At 38.8% G+C, this 22,945-nt stretch overlaps 1 protein-coding gene across 1 annotated transcript in view; it reads left to right on the top strand.

The window, feature by feature from the left end:
- SUCLG1 (succinate-CoA ligase GDP/ADP-forming subunit alpha) overlaps window positions 1-20,874 on the top strand; it is a 35,895-nt gene extending 15,021 nt beyond the window's left edge. The window contains exons 3-9 of the mRNA XM_032177304.2: window positions 833-949; window positions 2,775-2,987; window positions 3,132-3,189; window positions 10,960-11,043; window positions 12,735-12,886; window positions 18,817-19,005; window positions 20,632-20,874. Of these exons, the coding sequence (XP_032033195.1) occupies window positions 833-949; window positions 2,775-2,987; window positions 3,132-3,189; window positions 10,960-11,043; window positions 12,735-12,886; window positions 18,817-19,005; window positions 20,632-20,658 (840 nt within the window). The 3' untranslated portion in view covers window positions 20,659-20,874. The remainder of the gene's footprint in view (window positions 1-832; window positions 950-2,774; window positions 2,988-3,131; window positions 3,190-10,959; window positions 11,044-12,734; window positions 12,887-18,816; window positions 19,006-20,631) is intronic.
- The last annotated feature ends 2,071 nt before the right edge of the window (window positions 20,875-22,945 follow it).

The raw sequence follows: 22,945 nt of genomic DNA, 5'->3' as shown, positions 1-22,945 counted from the left end.
CTTTCGCCCAATATCTGGCTGAATTTCCCCTGATACTGAGAGAAAAGAGAAGAGGAAAACCAGGGGAAGTCAAGCCCCAGAAGCCTAGTGAAAATGAATCAGTCCTTGGAGCCATTTTTGGTTGTCATTAACTGGATGGAGTTATGAGAGTTAGGAGGGTGTTCTACTGGCATCTAATGAGTGGAGCACATGGATGCTGCTAAGTGTCCCACTAGGCACTGGATGACCTCTCATAAGAAAGAATCATCCTGTCCAAAATGTCAGTAATGCTGAGGTTGAGGAGGAAAAGTGAATGGATAGAGAAATACAGGTTGTTGGGTGGGCAGTATTAAAGGCTTACTTAAGGTGAGTGATCATTAATTTAAAATGAGACCAGTTGACATGTTTTTTTGTTTTTTTTCCCCTAGCCACTTTTTGGCTGCACATGTATAGGCTTAGAGTAGGGGAAAAATTGGATTTGACCCAGGTTGTGGTTTTACCAGATATGTAAGTTGAAGTGAGAGAAAGCCAAGGTTGTTGTGGGAGGGTAATGATCTACCATGGATTTTAAACTGAGGAGTGTGAGCACATGAGGAGTTGAGAAACAGGGAGTTTCTGGTTATCAGCCAAGTTTGAAAACAGGGAATCAAAGAGGCCCTTGTTTATAGCTATTTTGGCTTTTCAGAGGCTTGTTTTGCTTCCAGGTTCAAAGCTATGTTTAGTAAGTATATGTTATTGTCTGGGAATAGTTAACCTATTTGTTTTTCTTTTCCCAAGTTGCTAAGATTGCTTTTGCTTCTCTTGGGCTTACCAGTCTGCTGTTTCTCATGGATCTTGTGCTTTTTCCCCTCAGGGCACCTTTCACAGCCAGCAGGCATTGGAATATGGCACCAAACTCGTTGGAGGAACTACTCCAGGGAAAGGAGGCCAGACACATCTGGGCTTACCAGTCTTTAATACTGTGAAGGAGGTAATTAGTGGTATCTGAGTTTGGCAAGACAAGAAAAGCAAGGGAAGAGCGAGCATTCTTTGGGTAGAGATCTTAATTATGTTTTGTTTGGGAGAGTCACTTGCTATTTGAAAATTCAGTAACCTAGAGAAATTTGAATTGCCATCAAAACCAGTGTGTCATTTTTGTTTCTAGGTATGAATCATCTATTAAGGGAGGAAGTACTGTGGCCAGGCTTCTGTTTGGCTTTTTACGCTTTCCTTACCTTTCTTCTTCCAGTATGTTAGTAGTACAAATGTCAGCAACCACCCCTTAATTCTTCCTGAGTGGGGACTATGCAGTAGGCACTGTGCTAGGTGTTTCATTCAAATTGCCCTATTCAGGCCTCACTACAACCCTCAGAGGTAGGTGCTGTTATCATCCTCATTTTAAAGATATCGATGTTACTAGTGCAAAGAGGTTAGAGATCTTGCCCATGGTCTCACAGCTGATTAAGTGGCAGGCTTAGGATGGCTTGGAGTAAAGAGTGGTCCCATGTGAAGAAACTAAATTGTAGAGTCAGATTTACAAATAGATTTACAAATCTAATGTCCTAGATTCTCCTCAAACTGCGGATTTCTTAATAATTACCTTTTAAAATGATTTTTAAATTAAATTTTAATTATTTGTTACAAAACTGATAGGTACTTTTTGTAAAAATTCAGATGATATAAAAAGTAAGTAAAGTTAAATTTTACAGTGTTTTCGAAATCTCAGATTTTGCCTCTGTAGGGAGCTAATTTAAGCTCAGTGTATAGTCTTTGATTCTCTTTTTACTCTTATATGAATATATACAAAACTAATAGTATTTAAAAGAAACTATAGTGTAAATTCTTGGGTATTTAATTTTAAAAATCTAGGATATAAACTTAGTTCTTTGGGATGATGTGTTGATCAGCCTTAAATGTATTCTTCCCCTCTTCCTATGCATATTTTTAAGGTATGTTTTAAAGCATTACATTTTTTAAAGCACAAATTTAAAGTCCTTCCTGCCTTAAATTCTATTATGGCTGATTTTATAACCTCAAAAATAGAGAGGAGATTTTTTTTTACAATTCCTCTAGGTAGACTTTTCTGCCTCTTTTTGCTTTTTTTTTTTCTTTTAAAGAAAGTTCTTGTTGCTAAGCAATCCATTTTTAATTTATAGTGACACAAATAGTTGTGACATTTGGAATATTCTATAAGTTTTTTGACAGATATTGTTTATTTTTCACCCATTCTGCTCTTACAAAGGGCTTTTTGAATGAGTAGGGTTGGTACCTTTCATCCATATGACGTCCCAGCACAATATTTGCTGTTGTCACAGTCTAGCTTCTGGCAGTATTTGTAGACTTTAGAGGTAGAAAACTATGTAATGTAGGTACTTTTCATTAAAGTACCTACATCCCCATGATGTGACTTTGATTCCATACTAGTTTTAATATTTTTTGTGTCTCCCCCTCTGTTACCATCTTGAACAGAGTTTTAAAAAATTATTTTTAACCCCCGGCATCATTTGTGGATGATATGTTGGCATTCTTTGACTCTGTTCACTGTCAGGCTGCTTTCAGGTTTACTGACATGCCATAGAGAGTGAGATGTCACAGAAGCTTTCAATTCACAGTGGCATTCAAATGGGCTGAGAAAGGGCTATGCTTGATTCTATTCTACTCTGACAGTGTAGCGAATTTGAGAATGGGAAGAATGCTATGTCTCTGGGTAGTATCCTTTTCTTACCCCAAGACATTATTAAAATGATGGTATTGAATTTATTTTACAATGTTTATGATTTAACCAATAATAAGGTGCTTCATCATTAATGTTTCAGGCCAAAGAACAGACAGGAGCAACGGCTTCTGTCATTTATGTTCCTCCGCCTTTTGCTGCTGCTGCCATTAATGAAGCTATTGAGGCAGAAATTCCCTTGGTTGTGTGTATCACTGAAGGAATTCCCCAGCAGGACATGGTACGAGTCAAGCACAAACTGCTGCGCCAGGGAAAGACAAGGCTAATTGGGCCCAACTGCCCTGGAGTCATCAATGTGAGTGCAAAAAAATAAAAAGAAACTCAGATTAAGCCTCTCACAAGGCTAAACAGCTTTGAGTGAATGCGAGTGTATTTGTGTGTATGACCTGTGAGTGACTTTTTTTTTTTAACTTTTCTGAAAACTATGATTTACTTTCAGCCTGGAGAATGTAAAATTGGCATCATGCCTGGCCATATTCACAAAAAAGGAAGGATTGGTGAGTTTGTTTGTTACATTCTTATAGATTAAAATATTATTTGCCTTAAACCGTCAAAACTCACAAAGAATTTTTGACTTTGCAAATCAAGTTTAATTAATTTGACTTGAGTAGAATTTACCAGGGAAGTTTTGTAGTCTATCAATTCTGTATCTTGAATATAATGAGTTTATTTGAGAAGCCGTTACAATTCTGCAGAATCAATGAAGATTTTTTTGGTGGTGGGAGTTTAAAGATTTTTTCCTGCTCAGCACTCTGTGGATTACTCCATGTGTTTGCATGTATCAGTAGTTAATTTCATTAACTATTATAACAGTTATTGCTAAGGAATATTCTGTTGTATAATTATACCACAGTTTGTTTATTCATTCTCCCATTAATGAACATTTGGGTTGTTTTCATGTTTGAGCCTTACAAACAAGGCTTAGGTCAACATTTGGTACAGGTCTTTTTGTGGAAACATTTTCGTTTCTCTTGGGCAAAATGTGTAGGAATGGAATTGCTAAGTCATGTTCATATGAACATAAGTCAAGTATGTTTAACTTTATAAGAAACTGCCAAATAGTTCTGCAAAGTGGCTATATCATTTTATATTTTTACCATTAATGTAGGAGAGTTCCAGTTGCTCCACATCTTCACAAACATTTGGTATTGTTAGTCTTTTCATTTTTTTGAGACAGAGTTTCACTCTTTTGCCCAGGCTGGAGTGCAATGGCTCAATCTTGGCTCACCCCAACCTCCACCTCCCAGGTTCAAGTGATTCTCCTGCCTTAGCCTCCCGAGTAGCTGGGATTACAGACATGCGCCACCACTCCCAGCTAATTTTGTATTTTTAGTAGAGACGGGTTTCTCCATGTTGGTCAGGCTGGCCTTGAACTCCCGACCTCAGGTGATCCGCTGGCCTCGGCCTCCCAAAGGGCTGGGATTACAGGCGTGAGCTACCACGCCCGGCCATTAGCCTTTTTAAATGTAGCCATTCTACTGAGAGTAAAATGGTATCTCTTGTGGTTTTGAGTGTCCCTGATGACTAATGATGTAGAGCACCTTTTCATGTGCTTATAAGGCCATTCACATACCTGCTCAATAATTACCTTGTTCTTTTAGATATCACAAACTTTCTCAAAATGTTTTAGGTTTGTAGGCACCTTAGAAAGCAAAGCAGTGATCAGAAAGGCAACTCAGATGGCCTGTCATAGGAAAATTCCACTGCTACTTGGTTAGTTCCTTGAGGAAGTAGCCAAAGTAACATTTCAAAGTTAGCCACATTAGGCTTGTGTTTAGGCTTTGCACCAAACTTTCTCTAAACTATACTGTTTTTCAGTCATGAAAGATGATTGACCATATTTTTCTCTATCTATAAACCATGGCTACTAATAATAAGGGTAATTGTCACAGTGGGTGAGTGTCGGCTGTGCAGTTTACAGAATTGGGTTAAAGGTCGTGATTTTTCTTTATTACCAATGTGTCTTAGAGCTGTCAGCCCTGCTGCCAGTGGCAGTACTTGATAATTTCACTTACGAGAGAGGTTTCAGGGAGCTCCATAGGCCATCTGAGTTCCAGTGGGGCCAGATCCATGTATCACTGATACTCTTGTACATATTTGAATATTTCTTATATTCTTGGGTCTGTTTTGAAGGCTGTGGTCTTAAAGTGAGCATGGAAGGAATGCTCTGTGCTGAGTTGCCTTTCTGATAACTGCTCTGCTTTCTAAGGTGTGCATAAACCTAAAAAATGAAAATCAAGAGAAGTTCAGGGAAGTCCTTTAGACCTTGCCTTTGTGAATGGTCATAACCCATTGATGAGACAGTCATCTGGGAGACTGCTTTTAATTCCTTTGAGAAAGGACTTATTTTTTTTTTTTTTTAAAAAAGAAGAAAATATGTGACACTGTGTCCAGAGTTGGTTCCTTCCAGTGGGGTTCTTGGTCTCACTGACTTCAATGAAGCCGCGGACCTTCGCGGTGACTGTTACAGCTCTTAAAGGTGGCACGGACCTAAAGAATGAGCAGCAGCAAGATTTATTGTGAAGAGCGAAAGAGCAAAGCTTCCACAGCATGGAAGGGGACCCGAGTGGGTTGCAGCTGCTGGCTGGAGTGGCCAGCTTTTATTCCCTTATTTGTCCCCTGCCCATGTCCTGCTGATTGGTCCATTTTACAGAGTGCTGATTGGTCCATTTTACAAATCTCTAGCTACAGAGCGCTGATTGGTGCATTTTTACAGAGCACTGATTTGTGCATTTTACAAACTTCTAGCTAGCTACAGAGCGCTGATTGGCGCGTTTTACAATCCTAGCTACAGAGTGCTGATTGGTGCATTTTATAATCCTCTTGTACGACAGAAAAGTTCTCCAAGTCCCCACTCAACCCAGGAAGTCCAGCTGGCTTCACTTCTCAACACTACAAGATTTTTGAGGGGGTAAGGAGAGAAAGATGGTTATTTGTGCCAGCTCTTCCTATTTTGGTACCATTGCTAATAGTCTCAATAGCCTCCTTGACTTCAGATCCTTAAGTTGAGAGTTAAGGGAAAGGAAGGACTTTTCAGTCCCTTGGGTATTTCTGAATGGAATATAATGTAATGTAATAGCAGTATAATAGTGTAGTGAATTTCCAGTTTTTGTTAATAAAAGCTAATATAATTGCATATCAGCTAATTGAGTGTTATTGAAGGAAGTGATTGGATTCCAAATTGATAATATTCAACTGTACCGTGTTATTTTTTTCTCTTATGATAGACAGTTTGTTACTCTCAACCACATGTCACATACTTGACTCTTCTGCCCTCTTTTAAACTTTTAAACTGCCTATATTGAGATAACTATAAATTCACGTGTAGTTGTAAGAAATAATACAGACAGATCACCCTTTATCCAGTTAGCCCAATGGTTAACATCTTGCAAAACTATAGTATAATTTCATAGACAGGATATTGACATTGATACAGTCAATATAGAGAACTTTTCCATAACCACAAGTATCCTTCATGTTACCCTTTTCTAGTCACGTGCCTCCTGCTTCCACCCCCTTCTCAATTCCTGACAACCAGTAATCTGCTCTCCAATTATATAATTTTGTCATGTCAAGAACGTTATATAAGTGGAATCATACAAAATGTAGCCTTCTGGGATTGCCTATTTATAGTCAGAATAAGTCTCTAGAGATTCATCCAGCTTGTTGTGTATCAATGGTTTGTTTCTTTTTATTACTGAGGAGTATTCATGGTATGAATGTACTTCAGTTTGTTTAACCATTCACCTGTTGAAAGACATCTGGGTTGTTTTCAGTTTGGCCTATTACAGGTACAGCTGCTATAAACATTTGTATACTGGTTTTTATGTGAACATTGTCTTCATTTTTTTGGAATACATGTCCAGGAGCATGGTTGCTGGGTTGTATGATACTTGCATGTTAGTTTTTTAAGAAACTGCTGAATTGCTATCCAGTTTAAGAAACTGCTAAATTGCTATCCAGTGTGGCTGTGCTATTTTCCATGTCTACCAGCAATGTATGATCCAGTTTCTCTACAGCCTTTCCAGCTTTTGGTGGTGTCACTGTGTTTTTATTTTAGCCATTCTGGTAAGTGTTTAGTGATAGCTCACTGTAGTTTTAATTTGTATTTGCCTAATGGCTAATGATATTGATTATCTTTTTATAGATTTTTAAAATAAATTTATTTGCCATTTGTTATCTTTTTCAGTGAAATGCCCCTCCTTGGGTTTTGCCCATGTTCTAATTGGATTGTTTACTTTTTTATCGTTTATTTTTTAAGAGTTGTTTATATGTTCTAGATACTAATACTTTGCTGGATATGCAGTTTGCTTTTTCATATTTATTTAAAAGTGATCTTGTTTGTATCTATAAAAACTCTTCTTGGGATTTTGATAGGAATACACCATTACATAAGTAGGTAGGCATTACCCACCTAATCTTCTCAATGATGAAATGTCCCATAGCGGGGAGGGACTGTGCTGAAGACAAAGGATGTGGATGGGACAAAGGCACTGAGAATAAGGAAAAAGTGATAAATGAGACATATGTGGGGTGGAAGTTGTGGTGGTTGTCATTTGTTATGCATTAGGGTTCAGTAAGTGAATAATCTTAAAACGATTAAAATTAAATTTCACTTAAGAGGGTGGTCTTACTCCATTGATGAGTTTTCAGTTTCAACTCACTTAGTAAACATATATGTGTACCTTCTGTGCCTGGAACTGTGCTTTAAGCTGGGAACATAGGGATTGTGAAGACTCTTATTTATTGACCCATTGAAAATTATAGTCTAGTGAAGAAGGTAGCTGCTATAGAATCTCAAGCACCATTGGTGGTCTCTTACTGAACCAGGTGGTAGGAGAACATTGTTCTGAATTGGAGAATCAATGTGTGGTCAGGATATTCAAATTTCAGGCTGGTTGATCAAGCCTGACTATGAATTTATTTTGCCAAGCCAAGATTATTAGATAAAAATTAAAACTTGAAATTTATCCTTTCCTTTTTTCCTTATGGACCTTTTACAGATGGATCATTCCATTTTACTGTGTCAGCAGTAGGAGGCCATGTTATGTGGCAGATTCGAGGGCAGGGCTCAGGCCAGGAGGTAGTCTCCTTAGAGATGTTAAGCTGTTGATCGGAGGCACTGTCTTGCCTTCTGAATAAAAAGTTTGTGTTCATTCCATCCCAAGGCAGGCTTTCTGTAACACAAATATAAATATCTGCCTATTAAAGCTAGGTAGAATCAGTATTTTAGATCAGCTTTTAAGGATTTCTGCTTTTGGTAAAATTTTTGTTTTTTAAAAAGCATTATTATGATTTTAATATAATTCTTAACAGTGCTGAAAGTTAGCATTATCTAAAAGTGACCTCAAACTTAATAGTGTTTGCTGTAACACTAGAAAAAAAATAATTACCTGTAGGTTGCTGTAGGCCACTCAGTGTTCTCTTCATGATCCTCCCTCTGTCCTCAGTATTTGCCATCAGTACCTGCCTTGACGTCAGGAGCAAGAAGAGTTGACAAGAAATGAGCCCTCTTGTTACCGGAAAGTACTGGAATTGTACTGCAAGAACTGCTGTTCTTGTTTTCTTAGAAGAAAAAATTCAACCAAGAGATGCACAACAAGGGTTAAGTAGCAGAGTTTATTGAAGGAAGATAAAATGCATTCAAAGAGAGGAGCGGCTGACCGGCTAGCTGACCTCCTGGAAAACAGTAGTGGCAGTGTTTATTTAAAGAGACAGTACACCCTGAGAGATGATTCAGAACAGGCTGCTCGAAAGAGAGGATGAGCCAGCAGCAGCTAATGCAAGGGGACCCTCTTTATGAGAATATTGCATGATTATTCATGAGGGGGGCATGAGAGGGTATCAGTTGCAACCGTGTTTTAAGCAGTCTCCTTGTGTGTACATGCTACATGCTCTGTAGTTGTACATGCTAGTATACACCTCTCATGTCTCATTAGCATTTAAAATCTCCACACAGGGATGTGGTTTTTACTATTATAATGAGCAAAAGGCTACTGTAGGGCAAGTTATTGGAGGAGTGCACACACTCGTCAGCAGGGAAAGTCCCTACCATGATTATCTCTGGCTAGGGCCTGATAAGTCCCCTTCAGGGCCAGTGGATTCCAACCACAGGCCAGAAGTAGCCAGTGTAGTCATTGCCTTCTTGCAGACGGTCAGTAGGCAGCGCCTCCAGACTTTTCCCAGGGCTCCCCTGCTTGCTTGTTTCTGGCCATCTGCCTAACTAACATTCTTACTGTGTCTTATGGTAACATTAGGGCTAACAGTGAACCATTCAATGAATGAAGTTGTTTCTACCCCAAAAATACTTTCATAGCGGTAGGCAAGATACAACTTCTGCTTATTTTTTAGTAATGAGGGCAGTAGGAAATATGAAAGCATTGAGGAAATTTAGAGAAAGAGATTATATCTCACTTATCTTTGGGGGTGATCAGGAAAGACCTCAAAGAGAAAGTAGTGTTTAATGTGGACCTTGAAGGATGATTAGAAGTTTTGTCAGATGGTGGAGGTGAAACACTCCATCTTAAGCAGAACAGATATGAAAAGATAGGAGAGCATGAAATATCAATGAGGAATAACCCAATTTCACTAGATAGGGAAATAGTAAGAAACAAGTCTGGAGAGGGAAGCTGGGACTCTGCTGGGCTGGGGAGTTGGAGCAGAGTTCCACATGAAGTGAGGCATCGTCGAGGACGTAGCTGTCACTGTCTAGTGAAATGCATCTAAAAGAGCAATCTGATAGTGTTCTGTAGGGTCTGTTTAGCAATGACTAAGTTATGTACACACCGTTCTTTCAATTTGACTGGTTGGTATATAGAACCTGAAGTTATTGTGTGCCCAAATTCATAGTGAGAAGATGTGTTTATGCATAGGTCACACACTTAGTATGCATTAGTATACAATAATGGTGACATAGCACTTTGTTTAAGAGTGTAAACATGGTGTACGGAAGTTGAGGTAACTTATAGTTATGGTTTTTGTCTCAGGTTGACAAGAATTCTACCTGCCCTGGTAGGGTGATCATATTGTTAGGAAAGGGTCTTCTGAGTTCTTCAGAGTTGCTCCAAGGCAGGAGTTTAAGGAAAGTAAACCATGGACGCCCTGGATTAATTTTTTTGTTTGTCTAAAGTATTACATAGATTGTGGCTTTGAATAAATTACCTTTCTGGAAGCTCAGCCAAGCATAGTGAACTACAAGAGAAGACATCTAACTGTCACTCCTCCCTGGCCTCCACTGGCTCTCCTCCCTCGGCACACACCTAATCCAGATGTGAAATTAAGTGCTTTCACACAGGTCCATTTATAAAGGAAATTAGATGGGAGACTTGATTCCAGAGGGATCTTGACCTTATTCCCCAGTTTTCTTTATATTGATTTTAAAGCGTATATATTGTTGAAAATCAATGGGAAAATAGTTGTGGAGAAGATAGGTAGTATTTTAAAATGTGACTAATGCTAGTTTTGATGGTTTAATAGTTTGGGTACTGTATTTAGTCTGCTTTATATTGCTACAAAGGAATATCTGAGCCTGGGTAATTTATAAAGAAAAGAGATTTGTTTGGCTTATGATTCTGCAGGCTATACGTGCATGGTGTTAGCATCTGTTCAGCTTCTGGTGAGGCCTCAGGAATCATTTACTCATGGCGGAAGGTGAAGGGGGAGTAGGCCTGTCACATGGTGAGAGAGGGAACGAGAGAGGCCAGGATCTTTTCAAGAACCAGCTCTCATGTAAAGGAACAGAGTGAGAACTCACTCATTACCATGGAGAAGGCACTAAGCCATTCATGAAGGATCTGTCCCCATGACCCAAACACCTCCCACCGGGCCCCACCTCCAACACTGGGCATCACATTTCAACCTGAGATTTGGAGGGGACAAATACCCAGACTACATAAGGTAGTATAAGTCTAATCTATTACATTCTGCCACTGTAGGTATGATTGTACCTACCAAATTTATATTGATATTATCTTCTTCATATTCTCAGAAGAGGTAATTTAAGTCTTTCTTGCTTTGATTTTATAGTCATAAAATAACCTTAACTAATAATATACTTTCTCCTATGTCTAAATTAAAAACCCTCCCTGCTTGAATTTAAGCCTTTCCTTTTCATTTCATCATTTGAAGATACTATTGATTTTGATGGCAAATCATGGAATGAATTTTATACCTATGTTAGTCACTCAAAGTGTTTGGTAATTTAGTTTACCATATTTTAGTCTAACCTAGAAACACAATCTAATATTTTTGAATTCTCTTTCGTTAAGGCATTGTGTCCAGATCTGGCACCCTGACTTATGAAGCAGTTCACCAAACAACACAAGTTGGATTGGGGCAGTCTTTGTGTGTTGGTGAGGGACTTTTGCTGAAATCATTTTATTGGAGTGTGGTGTCTTCATTGGATGAGTATAATAATAATTATTGATTTTATTATTTGCAAAAGATTTTGATACTGTTATGAAAAGGATGTTATGATCTCAAATTTAATTTGCTTAAGTGTAAAGTTGTTCTGTAGTTGTTTAAAGATTCATGGTCCAAGATTTCATTTCTAGGTTGAAGAACTAACATCTTGGGACACGTGGCTCCCGGAGCACCTTGGTGCCTGAAAACATCACTTGGTTTGATTGCTCTGAAGAAATGGTTCCTTATATTAGGACTTTTGTTGTCATTGCCATTATGTGCATCAGTGCTTTATAGTTACTGAATTCTTTGCCATTCAGTGTCTCATTCTTAAGGCAAGCCTCTCAGGTGCCTCTGAGGTGGAAAATTGTGCTGTTAGAGCCTTATTGGTGAGAAAGTCAAGGTTGAGGAAGGTTCAGTTCCTCAAAACCTCTCTTTTTATCACACTATACTGCCTCCCATTTGAAAAAATAAAAATTATAAGTTTTTACATTTTAAAATAATTTCATTATTTGTTGCCAAAAGCCAAGGCAAATTCCACCTTTTCATATTAATAAATATTCTTTCAAGTTCTTAGAATACCTGTTAACCTTTTAGAATTATCTTTACCAAAAAATAACATATAGCTCTGGAGTGTTTTTATTAAGATCCAAATTCATAAATTAAGTATTGAAAACATTAATTGAGCATTTCTACATGCAAAGCACAATCATAAGTGGAAGATACTTTAGTGTGACAGAGAATAAGAAAAGGTTTGAAACAGGCTTACCGATTCCTTCTTTTCCAGCTTCAGTTTTGAATTTGTAAATGGAGTATAATAATGCCTGTCTCACAGAGAAGTTGAGAAAATTAGGAAATGACAGATCTAATGTGTGCTAAAGCATAGGACTTGACACACAGTTGGCACTTAATAAATGCCAGTTCTCTTCTTCCACTCCATTTTTCAGAGATGCAGTGAAAAGTAAGAAATCAATCCTTCCCTCAGTAAGTTTGTAATTTAAAAATAAAAAGTGGCAGCCTGTCTGTAGGGAACATTTACTTTAACCCTGTCCAAGAATTCGTTCTTAAATGTGGTGTGTAGTATGGCTCTGATATGCAGGCTCTGTCATCATCCACTCTGGATCCAGAACAGGAGCGGTCAGGGCACTCACTGTCACTCACTGGCACTTGTGTCTTAAAACTTGTGGGTGATTTATCTGCAGCATACCTCATCAAATCGTTTCTTTACTCAAAGAAATTTGTTAAATGTTTATTCTTTCCTCTGGTGTAACATCAGCATGCAACACAGATACACATTTTCTTAAAATGTTCATTTCTAAGGAGTTATCTGGGAATAATTTTGTGGGACAGAAGAGGCTTGATAAAGGAGCTAAAGCAAAAAGAGGGTTGTCTTCGTTACAGCCCTAGAATATTCCTAGAATATCAGGAACCAACCACCATTTAGCATTTATATAATATTACCAACAGAAATAAATGTAGCATTTTGTGATTTTTTTAATATTAAATGCAAGGGCAATGATACATTTAAAAATATTAGAGAGAAGGGTAAGAAAAATGACAAACTACTTAAAAACATTTACTGACCTAAATTCCATGGTTCACCCTTAAATTTCCAGCTATTGATATTTTTCAACTTTTTCAGGCATTGGAGGTGATCCTTTTAATGGAACAGATTTTATTGACTGCCTTGAAATCTTTTTGAACGATTCTGCCACAGAAGGCATCATATTGATTGGTGAAATTGGTGGTAATGCAGAAGAGAATGCTGCAGAATTTTTGAAGCAACATAATTCAGTAAGTTTGAGTTTGGAAAAATATAGCTCTTTGCTCTTAATATCAGAGGCTTGTTTCAGAAGTTATTTTTATTTTTTCAAAGGTGAATTTTTCGGGAAAACATGAAAGATAAAACTTTCTGAGCAGGGCCTTCTATACTGGACACTCAGACAATTCTGTATTATTTCTGGATTGATTCTCTACTTCCCTATTCTGAACTCTTCTCCCCATGCATCACCCCACACTTTGTGGTAGGTAAGTCGTTCTCCTGCTGAACAGATACATTCAGGCCATCAGCCCGAGAGCCCCCACTTGACCTGCAGACTTGGTTTTCACCTGTGACCAGTATTCTTTCTCCCGATCTCAGAGGGAAATAAGTGTTTTTTTCCCTTTTTCAAGGCTGACCTAAAGATCCTATCCCTTGTGCTTTTTTTCAGGATCTGGCTTCCCCCTAGTTTTAGAGTTTCCTTGTGGAATGGCACTTCCCTTCAGAGACCAAGTAGAAAAGCTTTACTGTCTATGTCCTGGGGAGGCTTTCCCTGTTGCCTCTCACTTAGAATTAAATGTAAAGGAGTAGTGTTGAGTTATGTCATCGTTTCATTTAGCTTGAGGGAGTTAAGCCCTGTTCCTGTGGTGAAAGGAGAGATGGGAGTGCAGTAGTGACTGAAGCAATTTGGCGGCCACGAGCCCCCACTCAGTGAATTTGTGCTGTGGCCATTGTTGTGTCAGAGAACTGTGGGAAAAAATCAAGCAATTGATTTTCAGAATTTCTCTTACACTGAGGAGTGAGTGAAAAATTCTCTTCAGGAGACCAGGCAAGAGAGTGGAGATCACTTTCTCTCTATGCTTATGAAAAAAATCCACCAGTGAATGAATTAAATGCCACATAAAATAATACTGGAGAGTTAAAGGAGCCAATAATATCATGTACAGGGTGGTTTACACAAAACAAGGCATATTTATTTGTGTTTTAAGGAATTTTCAAGGGCTATTTTGAATATACTTGATTTTCTTTTGTGGTGATTTTAAGCCCTAACTCCCATATTAGATATGACTCAAGTTTACCCTCATTCTCTCATTCTCTTTCCTTACTTTTCATTCATTCTTGAATCCTCAGCAGTCAGGCTCCTGTCTGTCACTTAGAAGCTATGTGACCTTGGGAATGCTTCTTAATCTCTCGTTGCCTCAATTTCCTTATTGGAAAAATGACGATATAGTAGTGCCAGCCTCCTAGAGTTATTGTAAGGACTGCGAAGTTTAAATGACTTAGTAAGGTATAGCAAAGTAGTGCCCGGCACTTACTAAGCACTCTTACTGAGCCATTTGCTGCTGTGGAATCTTCTTACTCTCCTGACGTTGTGTTTGCACAGAGGTCACCAGTGGCCTTGATTCATTCGTCTTCCTCTCCATCCTCTTGGTTTCTTTCTGGTTTTCCTCCTCTTTATCATTCCCTGGATCTATTTTCTATGCCTATTTCTATGGCAGAAACCTGAGAACTAACTTTTATTTCTCTCTCATCCTGTTTCTACTCAGTTACCAAGATCTGTCTCTGAGACATCAGAGGTTTGTCTAGATTCAGAGCCTTGTCTGTACTTAGTCCGTCTACTTTGGTTTGGGTCCTCATCCCATCTCATCTGGACCATCTCAGTGGTTTCCTTCATGATCTCTCTTATTTTCTCCAACCACCCCCCTTTACTCTTAGGCCATTCTGTTTATGGCCACCCAAATTATCTGCCCTTCTGAAACATGGATATTGGTGCTGTTTGTCCTTGGTTCACATCAGGCAGTGTTTCCCATGTAATGTTTCCCATTACATGTCAGCTAAAGGGCAGATTTAGCATGGTATTCCAGTCCTTCACATACCATCCAAACCTTCCCTTTTAGATCAGTTTTCCATCTGACATGCCAGTTTTCATTCTCACTTGCCTTTGCTTGTTCCTTCTGCAAGGCATGCTTAATATCTGACTTTCACTCTAGACTGTGTTATGGACTGCAGGGAACTGTTAACCTCAGTGCCCCACCCAATCCCCTGACACAGTAGGCACCAATACAGATCATGTAAATGGAAGAGTAGATTGTTAAGGATTGGAGTAAAATGTTAGATTCCCTTGTGTTCAGAAAGTTGTATAGTTTGAAATTTAAATAAAAACTGACTTCTTTAAAAAAAAAAAAAGTTTCGGTTAATACAGCATTATGCTGTGTTAAATTGAATTTAAAATGTATTTGGGCCCAATTCTGAATCCCTTGAATAGCCTAGTATTTAGTGGAAAAAATGAAACATAGACATTTTGTTTCATTTGGCAACATGTTTCCTATTCCTGGTTAGTTGTTATGGAATTAATTTTTATCGAGAATCTAATGTGTACAAGATTATAAGTTAAGCAGTTCAGATGCTGCATTATATAAAATGCCTAGTGTAATACTTGGTGTAAACACTTGATAAACATGATCTGCTGCTGCCTTTCTTGTTATCATTACAATGATAATAATTATTTGCAAAAGTTCTGGTGTTTAACTTTTATCCTGATGCTTTGGTAAGTTGTTTTTGTTCTTTCTTTGTGAATGAGGAAACTGGTACAGGAAGATTAGTAACTTGCCAATGGTAGGCATACAGCAAATGAACCAGGGGTGAGATTCATACCCAGGTTTGTCTGACTTCTCCATTTCACCATGGAAGGATGAGGAGTTAGATTGAAGGAGTTAAGGACAAAGAGTCATCAGTCCTGGGCATAGGCTCAGACTACAGTGATAGCATTCTAACTGGCCTTTCTGTTTTTAGACACACCTCTCATCCTTTCTGTGTCCTATTTTCAGACTACACTTCCCCATAGTCTTTTAGTTGTAGTTCTCTCCACTTCAAAAAACAAAGAAGCCTCCAATGGCTCTTTGTTAATGGGACAGATGCAAATTTGTTTGCCATTCTAGGCTCAACAAAGTCTTGATCCTTTCTAGTGCAACAATATTCCCACTTTTTGGGGAACAGGGGAGTGGAATCAAATACAAATTAATGCCACTCAAACATGAGATTCTCATATTCTATGTAGATCTTATAAGTGAATGAATAAATAATTTGTGGAGTCTTTTCTTTTTAATTCTATACCATAGGTACTACAGTAGGTGCCAGGCATACCGAAGTTAGTGAAAATATAACCTCTGTGTTCAGGGAATTCATAGTTTAGTAGAATAACACATGGGGAATAGGTTATAGCCAGTGTGCTGAATTTAATAGTAGAAGGTTGTAAAAGGCACAGCAGGGTCACTGACGAGATGATCAACTATGAGGGCATTTGTGGGGAGGGTGGGAGGGAAAGACAGAAAAGGCTTATGGGGAAGAGGAAGCTAGAGTCAGATCTTAAAAGTTAAGTAGGAGTTTGCCAAGTATCCAAGGAGGGTGGAGAACATTCTCAGCAAAGGCAGAGAGCTAGAGCATTCTGGGGTTACTGGAAGATAAGGAGGAAGGGAGGAAAGGTGGCAGATGAGGCAGGAGTAAGCAGTGTCTGACCATGTAGCTCCTTGCATGCTGTATCTTAGTGGGAATCAGGGCAGTCAGTCGAACCAGAGAAGCAGTCATTCACTGCCATGTACTACTCACAGTGCAAAGAAAAAGAAAAGTCAGTTTCACTTATGAATGTCCTTGATAAAGCAATACAAATTATTAATTTTATTAAATTATGACCCTGGAGTCAGTATTTTGTGATAAAATGGGAAGTAAAGCACTGTCACAATTGAGTTGTGAGCTGAACTAGCTGCCCTTTTCGTGGGACACCAATTTTACTTGAAAGAATGACTGGCAGATGAACTGGTAATTCAGACAGATCTCTTCTCAATAATGAACAAAGTAAACCTGCTGTGTCAAGGAAAACAGTTGATAGTATTTGTTGCTAATAATAACATCTGAACTTTCAAATGAATATTTAATTTAAAATTTTGGAAAACTTGCATCTGCAACTGTGAGCTTGACAGCTTCCTCCTACCTAGAGGCTTTTCTAATGAGCTTGGTGATGATACTGATAACTGATTTGTTGTTATTAAATGATGAAACATGTCAGCATTTGGAAGATCTGCATAACTCAATGAACCCATACATATTTCCTAACTGAGGAATGCATGTTACAAAATCAACTGTGGTTAAAAGATCACTCAAAGTGCAAGACAGATTAATGAGTTTTAAATTAACAAGGGACAAAGTTCGCTGCTATGATTTCAGATTCCAACATTGCACCTAACCTTTAAGAAATTACCACTTGAGAGATTTGGGTAGTATCAAAGAAGAATACTCCCAATTATTTGTAAGGCAGTCAATTAAAATATTTCTCCCTTTTCCAGTTACATATCTGTGTGAGGCTGGATTTTCCTTTTATACTTCAGCTTAAATAACATACTACAACAGATTGAATGCAAAAGCATTTATCAGAATCCATTTGTCTTTCATTAAGTTAAACATACAAGAGTTGAAAATATAAGTGGTAAAATAACGCAACTCTTCTCACTAGAATGGTTTTTAAAGTGTTAAAATGTTATTTTTAAGTGAATTAACAAATATTTATAAAATTTGTTTTAATTTCTAATATACTAAATATCATTAGATATAACACATATCAACAAAAGCTCTTTGAGATCTTCCATAATTCTTTTAAGTATAAGGGATCCCTAGACCAAATGATTTGAGAACTGCTGGTGTAGGGGAAGATGATGGTACCTAAGTGAAGGCTCTCAGGTTCCACTCGTGCTCAAGTTCAGCCTTCTCCAGGCCTCTCTGTTTTACCTGGTTCCTTATTATCTCTGGACTTCCGTTATGAACATGATATTACCATTAATTATGAAACTTAATCATATATTCATATATTAGTTTATGGTATCTCTTTTTTTTTTTTTTTTAAGACACAGTCTTGCTCCATTGCCAGGCTGGAGTGCAGTGGCACGATCTCAGCTCACTGCAACCTCCACCTCCCGGGTTCAAGCGATTCTCCTGCCTCAGCCTCCTTCCTGAGTAGCTGGGACTACAGGCGCAAGCCACCATGCCCAGCTAATTTTTGTATTTTTAGTAGAGATGGGGTTTCACCATGTTGGCCAGGATGGTCTCGATCTCTTGACCTCATGATCTGCCTGCCTCAGCCTTCCAAAGTGCTGGGATTACAGGCCTGAGCCACCATGCCTGGCCTATGGAATCTCTTAATGGATTGAGGTATATACATATTTTATATTATTTCTTCAACTACTTTGCATGTCTAGAGTACAGAAATTTTTATATTTTCTTTGTATGGGTTTTTTTTTTAAACCTCAGAATCTAGTATATAGGGATTGTACATTAGAATGGATTTTTGCTGTATAAAACCAATTCTGATCTTACCTCTTAGACACAGAATTCCAGAGTGGAAAGGGCTTTTGGGCATCAATCTAGTTTGGCCATTTCATTTCATATATGAGGAAGCAGAAGTCTGGTTCTCAAGAAGCCTTGTCCAAGGTCATGCAGCTTTTGTTACTAGGAAATTAAGTCCTAGGTCCTTTCCAGTATACTTCCCACCTCATCTTTTTCTTTTAGCACATTTATTAAGGGTGAACTAATAATGAATTAAGGCATAATATTAGGTTGAAGTAAAGCAACCCAGTCTTGTGTCTTAAATTATTATTATCGCAAATCATATTTTCCAGTATGCTCTTTTACTTTTCAAATGAAAGAGTCACATGTGTATTTGTGAAGTGGAAGTTTTATATTGAACATATACGGACATTGGCACAGTGTTGTATTACTGAGTTTGTATGGAAAGTTAACTCAAAGGATAATGCAGTGGTTTCAATCCTGGTTTAATATTTGTGTTGGTTTTCCTAAGATGAATGGTGGGCTTTCCCCTGCCTAAGCCATTTACCATTTACCAACAGAGTCATGAATTTGAGGTCTCGTTTTGATTGACTTCTTCATTAGAGCATTTAAAATATTACTTTCTTTCCAGGGTCCAAATTCCAAGCCTGTAGTGTCCTTCATTGCTGGTTTAACTGCTCCTCCTGGGAGGAGAATGGGTCATGCCGGGGCAATTATTGCTGGAGGAAAAGGTGGAGCTAAAGAGAAGATCTCCGCCCTTCAGAGTGCAGGAGTTGTGGTCAGTATGTCTCCTGCACAGCTAGGAACCACGATCTACAAGGTGAGCTCCAACAGTGGCCCAAGTGCTCTGAGGTTGCAGGCTTTCTCTGTGTGTGGCCACAGTGGGTACCTGGAAATCATGGCCTTTGCTTATGGGACTTAATTGGTTTTCTGATGTGCAGCTTAATAGTTTGAATCAACTCTATTAATGTCCTAGTGCCCTAATTAGGCATGACCAGGAATAATGTTCTTATTTTAAAGCTTTCTTCTTTAAATATTGGGATTTTTATTTTTGTAAGTGGCAAGATACAACATACACAAAAAGCATCCTGAAGATCATAAGTGTCATGATTTCCATTTTGGGGGTTTGGATGGTAGCTGTGCAGAGAACTGCTTTATGTTTTGTTACTTGTTTTTTCCTTTGGGATATAGCCACCCTGACCCCATGGGTTTCTGTTTCTAGGGAGAGGAGGTTGGAGGCTGAGTAACAAGAAATGGAAATTGGATGAAGAAGGAGTTGGGGTGGAGGGAGATCTAAAGAGGATGGGGAGATTGGCCCTGGCTATGTTGTGATACCATTGTTAACCATTTTTTTGGTTTGTTTTTCTTTTTTTTTTGTTTGTTTTGCTTTTCCTTTTTTAATAGGACATTATGGGTTAAAATATTCTAAGTAATTTGATGTCTTTTATAATCTCTTTGCACTGATTTTCAGCTTGTCTCTTTGAGTGATCATTTAAGGCTCTCTCTCCCTCATTATTTTTATGATGGTATACCCCTGCCACACACACCCAAAAAGCAAAAAACAACAAAAAATCTCCTCTTAAGCATGCTGAAAATAGGTACCAGTTGGTTTCCTAGAAGGGAACAGCATTCAGAGAGAATTTCAAAATCCTGATTTGTCTCAGGGATAAATAAAGTAGACTCCTTTTATTGAATCTTTGCATGATCCTGCTCTTGGAATATAACACTATGTGCCAAAGTGTTTGAAAGAAATCTAGGTGCTTAGTGAGAGTGAGAAATAATTTTATTTGAAGGTGGGGGTAAGGAGAAAAGCAAATGCTTACATTCACGTTGGAGATGTGTGTTACCATTTTCTTCCAGTAAGTGGCAGCAGGGATCTACACATTTTATCCTAATTGTTACAATCTAGAAAAATATGGTTTTTGGTATTGTTTCCTTAAACACTACTTTGCTTAAGGTATTTGTTTCAGGTATTTCTAAGATTCTTGACATTTTGTTCAAATCCTTGTAACAATCTCTCTTTAGCTTTATTCTCTGAGAAACTGAGCAAACCTGTTTCCATTGCCTTATTAGAAGGGTTCATGTATATAGCACTACAGCTTGGATAAGCACAATGAAGTTTCTCAGCTCCTAAAATTATTGTTATTATACTGCTGTGAAAAAATAAATATTATTCAAAACCTCCCTCTCCGCTTCTGGATTTAGGAAATATAAAGTTGAAGCTCTGCATCTGTTTCGTGAAATTCAAGCTGACACAGACTGATTTTGAAAGCTGTTATTCTGTGTTCAAACACCCTCATCCTGGTACATTTTTCTTCTGTAATTTGGTTGTTCAGGGGATCCTAAAGATAATAGGTTTCAAAATCATTTTGACCATAAATGTAATTTGGATTTTTTATCTTTATTCATTCCATCTCTCTTCTCTGTCTCTCTTCTGTTTCTGAAGGAATTTGAAAAGAGGAAGATGCTATGAAAGAAAAAAAAATTTCTAAAACTGTGGAATGGATCATGTGGACATGTAACCCAGCAGCAGTTTGCTTCTGTTGTCCACTGATTAATCAGCCTATGTGCCTGACACTGGTCTTGCAGTACAACTGGAAGCCAAAACAAGGTGGAAGATGTCCTGAATTAAGATGTTTTCACCTCATTGTATTACAGAGACAGCCAATAAATCTACCATTTGATTTCATTATGGTTTTGGAGGCTTATTATTGTTCCAGTGTGAAGGATGAGGAGAGTGGGAGAAATGGAGGTGTATTTATGTGTGTGTATGTTTTAATGTGTTCTTTTTGTTTGTTTTTGTTTTTTTGTTTTTTGGAGACAGAGTCTTGTTCTGTCACCCAGGCTGGAGTGCAGTAGTGTGATGTTGGCTCACTGCAACCTCTGCTTCCCGGAGTTCAAGCAGTTCTCTCTGCCTCAGCTTCCCGAGTAGCCGGGATTACAGGCAACTGCCGCCATGCCCAGCTAATTTATTTTTTTTGTATTTTTAGTAGAGACAGGGTTTCACCAAGTTGGCCAGGCTGGTCTTGAACTCCTGACCTTGTGATCCACCCGCCTCGGCCTCCCAAAGTGCTGGGATTACCGGCGTGAGCCACCACGCTGGGCCTTTAATGGGTTCTTTAGAGAACATTGTAACCAAAACCTCTGGGAGAATGAGGCTATAACAGTGTCAACGTGGCATTTGTCTATCTTAGACATAGAATGACTTCAGGTATCTTTTGAATTATAGTTTCCTCATGTATGTATATATCTCTATCATGCAGGGTAGTTCAAAGGGTTGGAGATAATGCATGAAGTCCCTGGCGTGTAATAAGGCAACTTAATTGTCATTAGTTCCTCTATCATCACTACCATCCCCACCACACCATCATCATTATCATCATCAGGATTAGAGGCAGAAGCTCATTTATATTTCAGTTTCTGCATCATTGGGAAATGGAGAGTCTTCACCAATGCCATGCTTTTCTGTGGTTCTGCAGAGGGCCCATCCAGAGCCTACATTCTTTGTTTGAGGTTTAAGACATTTCACTGCAAGAAAACTGGAAAGCTGTTAGCCATCCTATTTTGTGTTTAAAAGAACTTCTTAACAAGAAGTAATCCCAGTGGGTAATTCCCACTAAACAAGACAGAGGTGGTGCCTGTCATTAGGAACTCACATTCTGGAACAAAATATTATCAGATAGTGTTAACTGTCCTGAAGGAAACAAATAAGAGCTTCAAAAAAAAAATATTAGGGAGAAGCCCCTGAAGAAACACAGACGGGAGTTCTCCCTGGGGAGGGGACGTGAGTTGGGACCTGAGGACTGAGAAGGTACCAGCCATGCAAAAAGGGAGTGTGAACACTCAGGTAAGGGAACAGCCTGTGCAAAGTCAGGGAGGGGGAAGGGCTCATTTTGAGGAGGTGAAGGAATACTGGGTGGTTTGAGATGGGTTTGGGGAGGTTTGATGGGCCTGAGGAAATGTGTTTTGGGAGCTCGCATGACCATGCCCAGGCTGCTGCTGAGAACACAAAAAGCAGGTGTTAAGTGTCACAGACCAAGGAATTCTGCCCAGACCAAGGGACACATGGTGATTGACTTTCAGATCAAGTAGACTAGTTTCTGTTTCCTCAGCTTAAAATGTGGATAGTGGCTCCCATGCCAGAGGGTACCTGGGTATACATTATGTGGTGTGTGAGGGTGCTCATCACAGGGCAGGCTTGGCTAGGGCTTGGCATTTCTCCATAAACTTGAGTGTACCCTGCTGTTGTGCTTAGGATGCCCAGGGTGACACTACTGGCCCAGGAAGGAAGGCATTTCCTTCTTCCTCTAAACCAAGGACCCTATAGGGAAAATGTCTTGTTTGAACTCACTGGGGCTTTGTGACAGGGACACAACTCAGATGATAGGTAGGTGACCTGTCTTAGCTCAGACTGCTATAACAAAATACCATAAACCAGATGGCTTAAACGTTTATTTCTCACAGTTGCAGAGGCTGGGAAGTCCACTATCACGGTCCAGCAGGGTTGGGTTCTTGGTAAGGGTCTCTCCCTGGTCTACAGACAGCAATGTGTCCTCACAAGGTGGAAAGAGCTAGCTAGCTTGCTGGTCATTTATAAGGGCATTAATCCCTTTCAGGAGGGCTCCACCCTCGTGACTTAATTACATCCTAAAAGCCCCACCTCACAATACCATCATTCTGATTAGGGTTTCAACATGCAAATTTGGGGGGACATAAACATTCAGTCCACTGCATGACCCTAACAGAAGGCATCCTTTTCA

This window comes from Hylobates moloch, unplaced genomic scaffold (genome assembly GCF_009828535.3).
Source record: "Hylobates moloch isolate HMO894 unplaced genomic scaffold, HMol_V3 SCAFFOLD_15, whole genome shotgun sequence".
Lineage (NCBI taxonomy): Eukaryota > Metazoa > Chordata > Mammalia > Primates > Hylobatidae > Hylobates > Hylobates moloch.
This window is presented reverse-complemented; position numbering and strand designations above follow the sequence as displayed.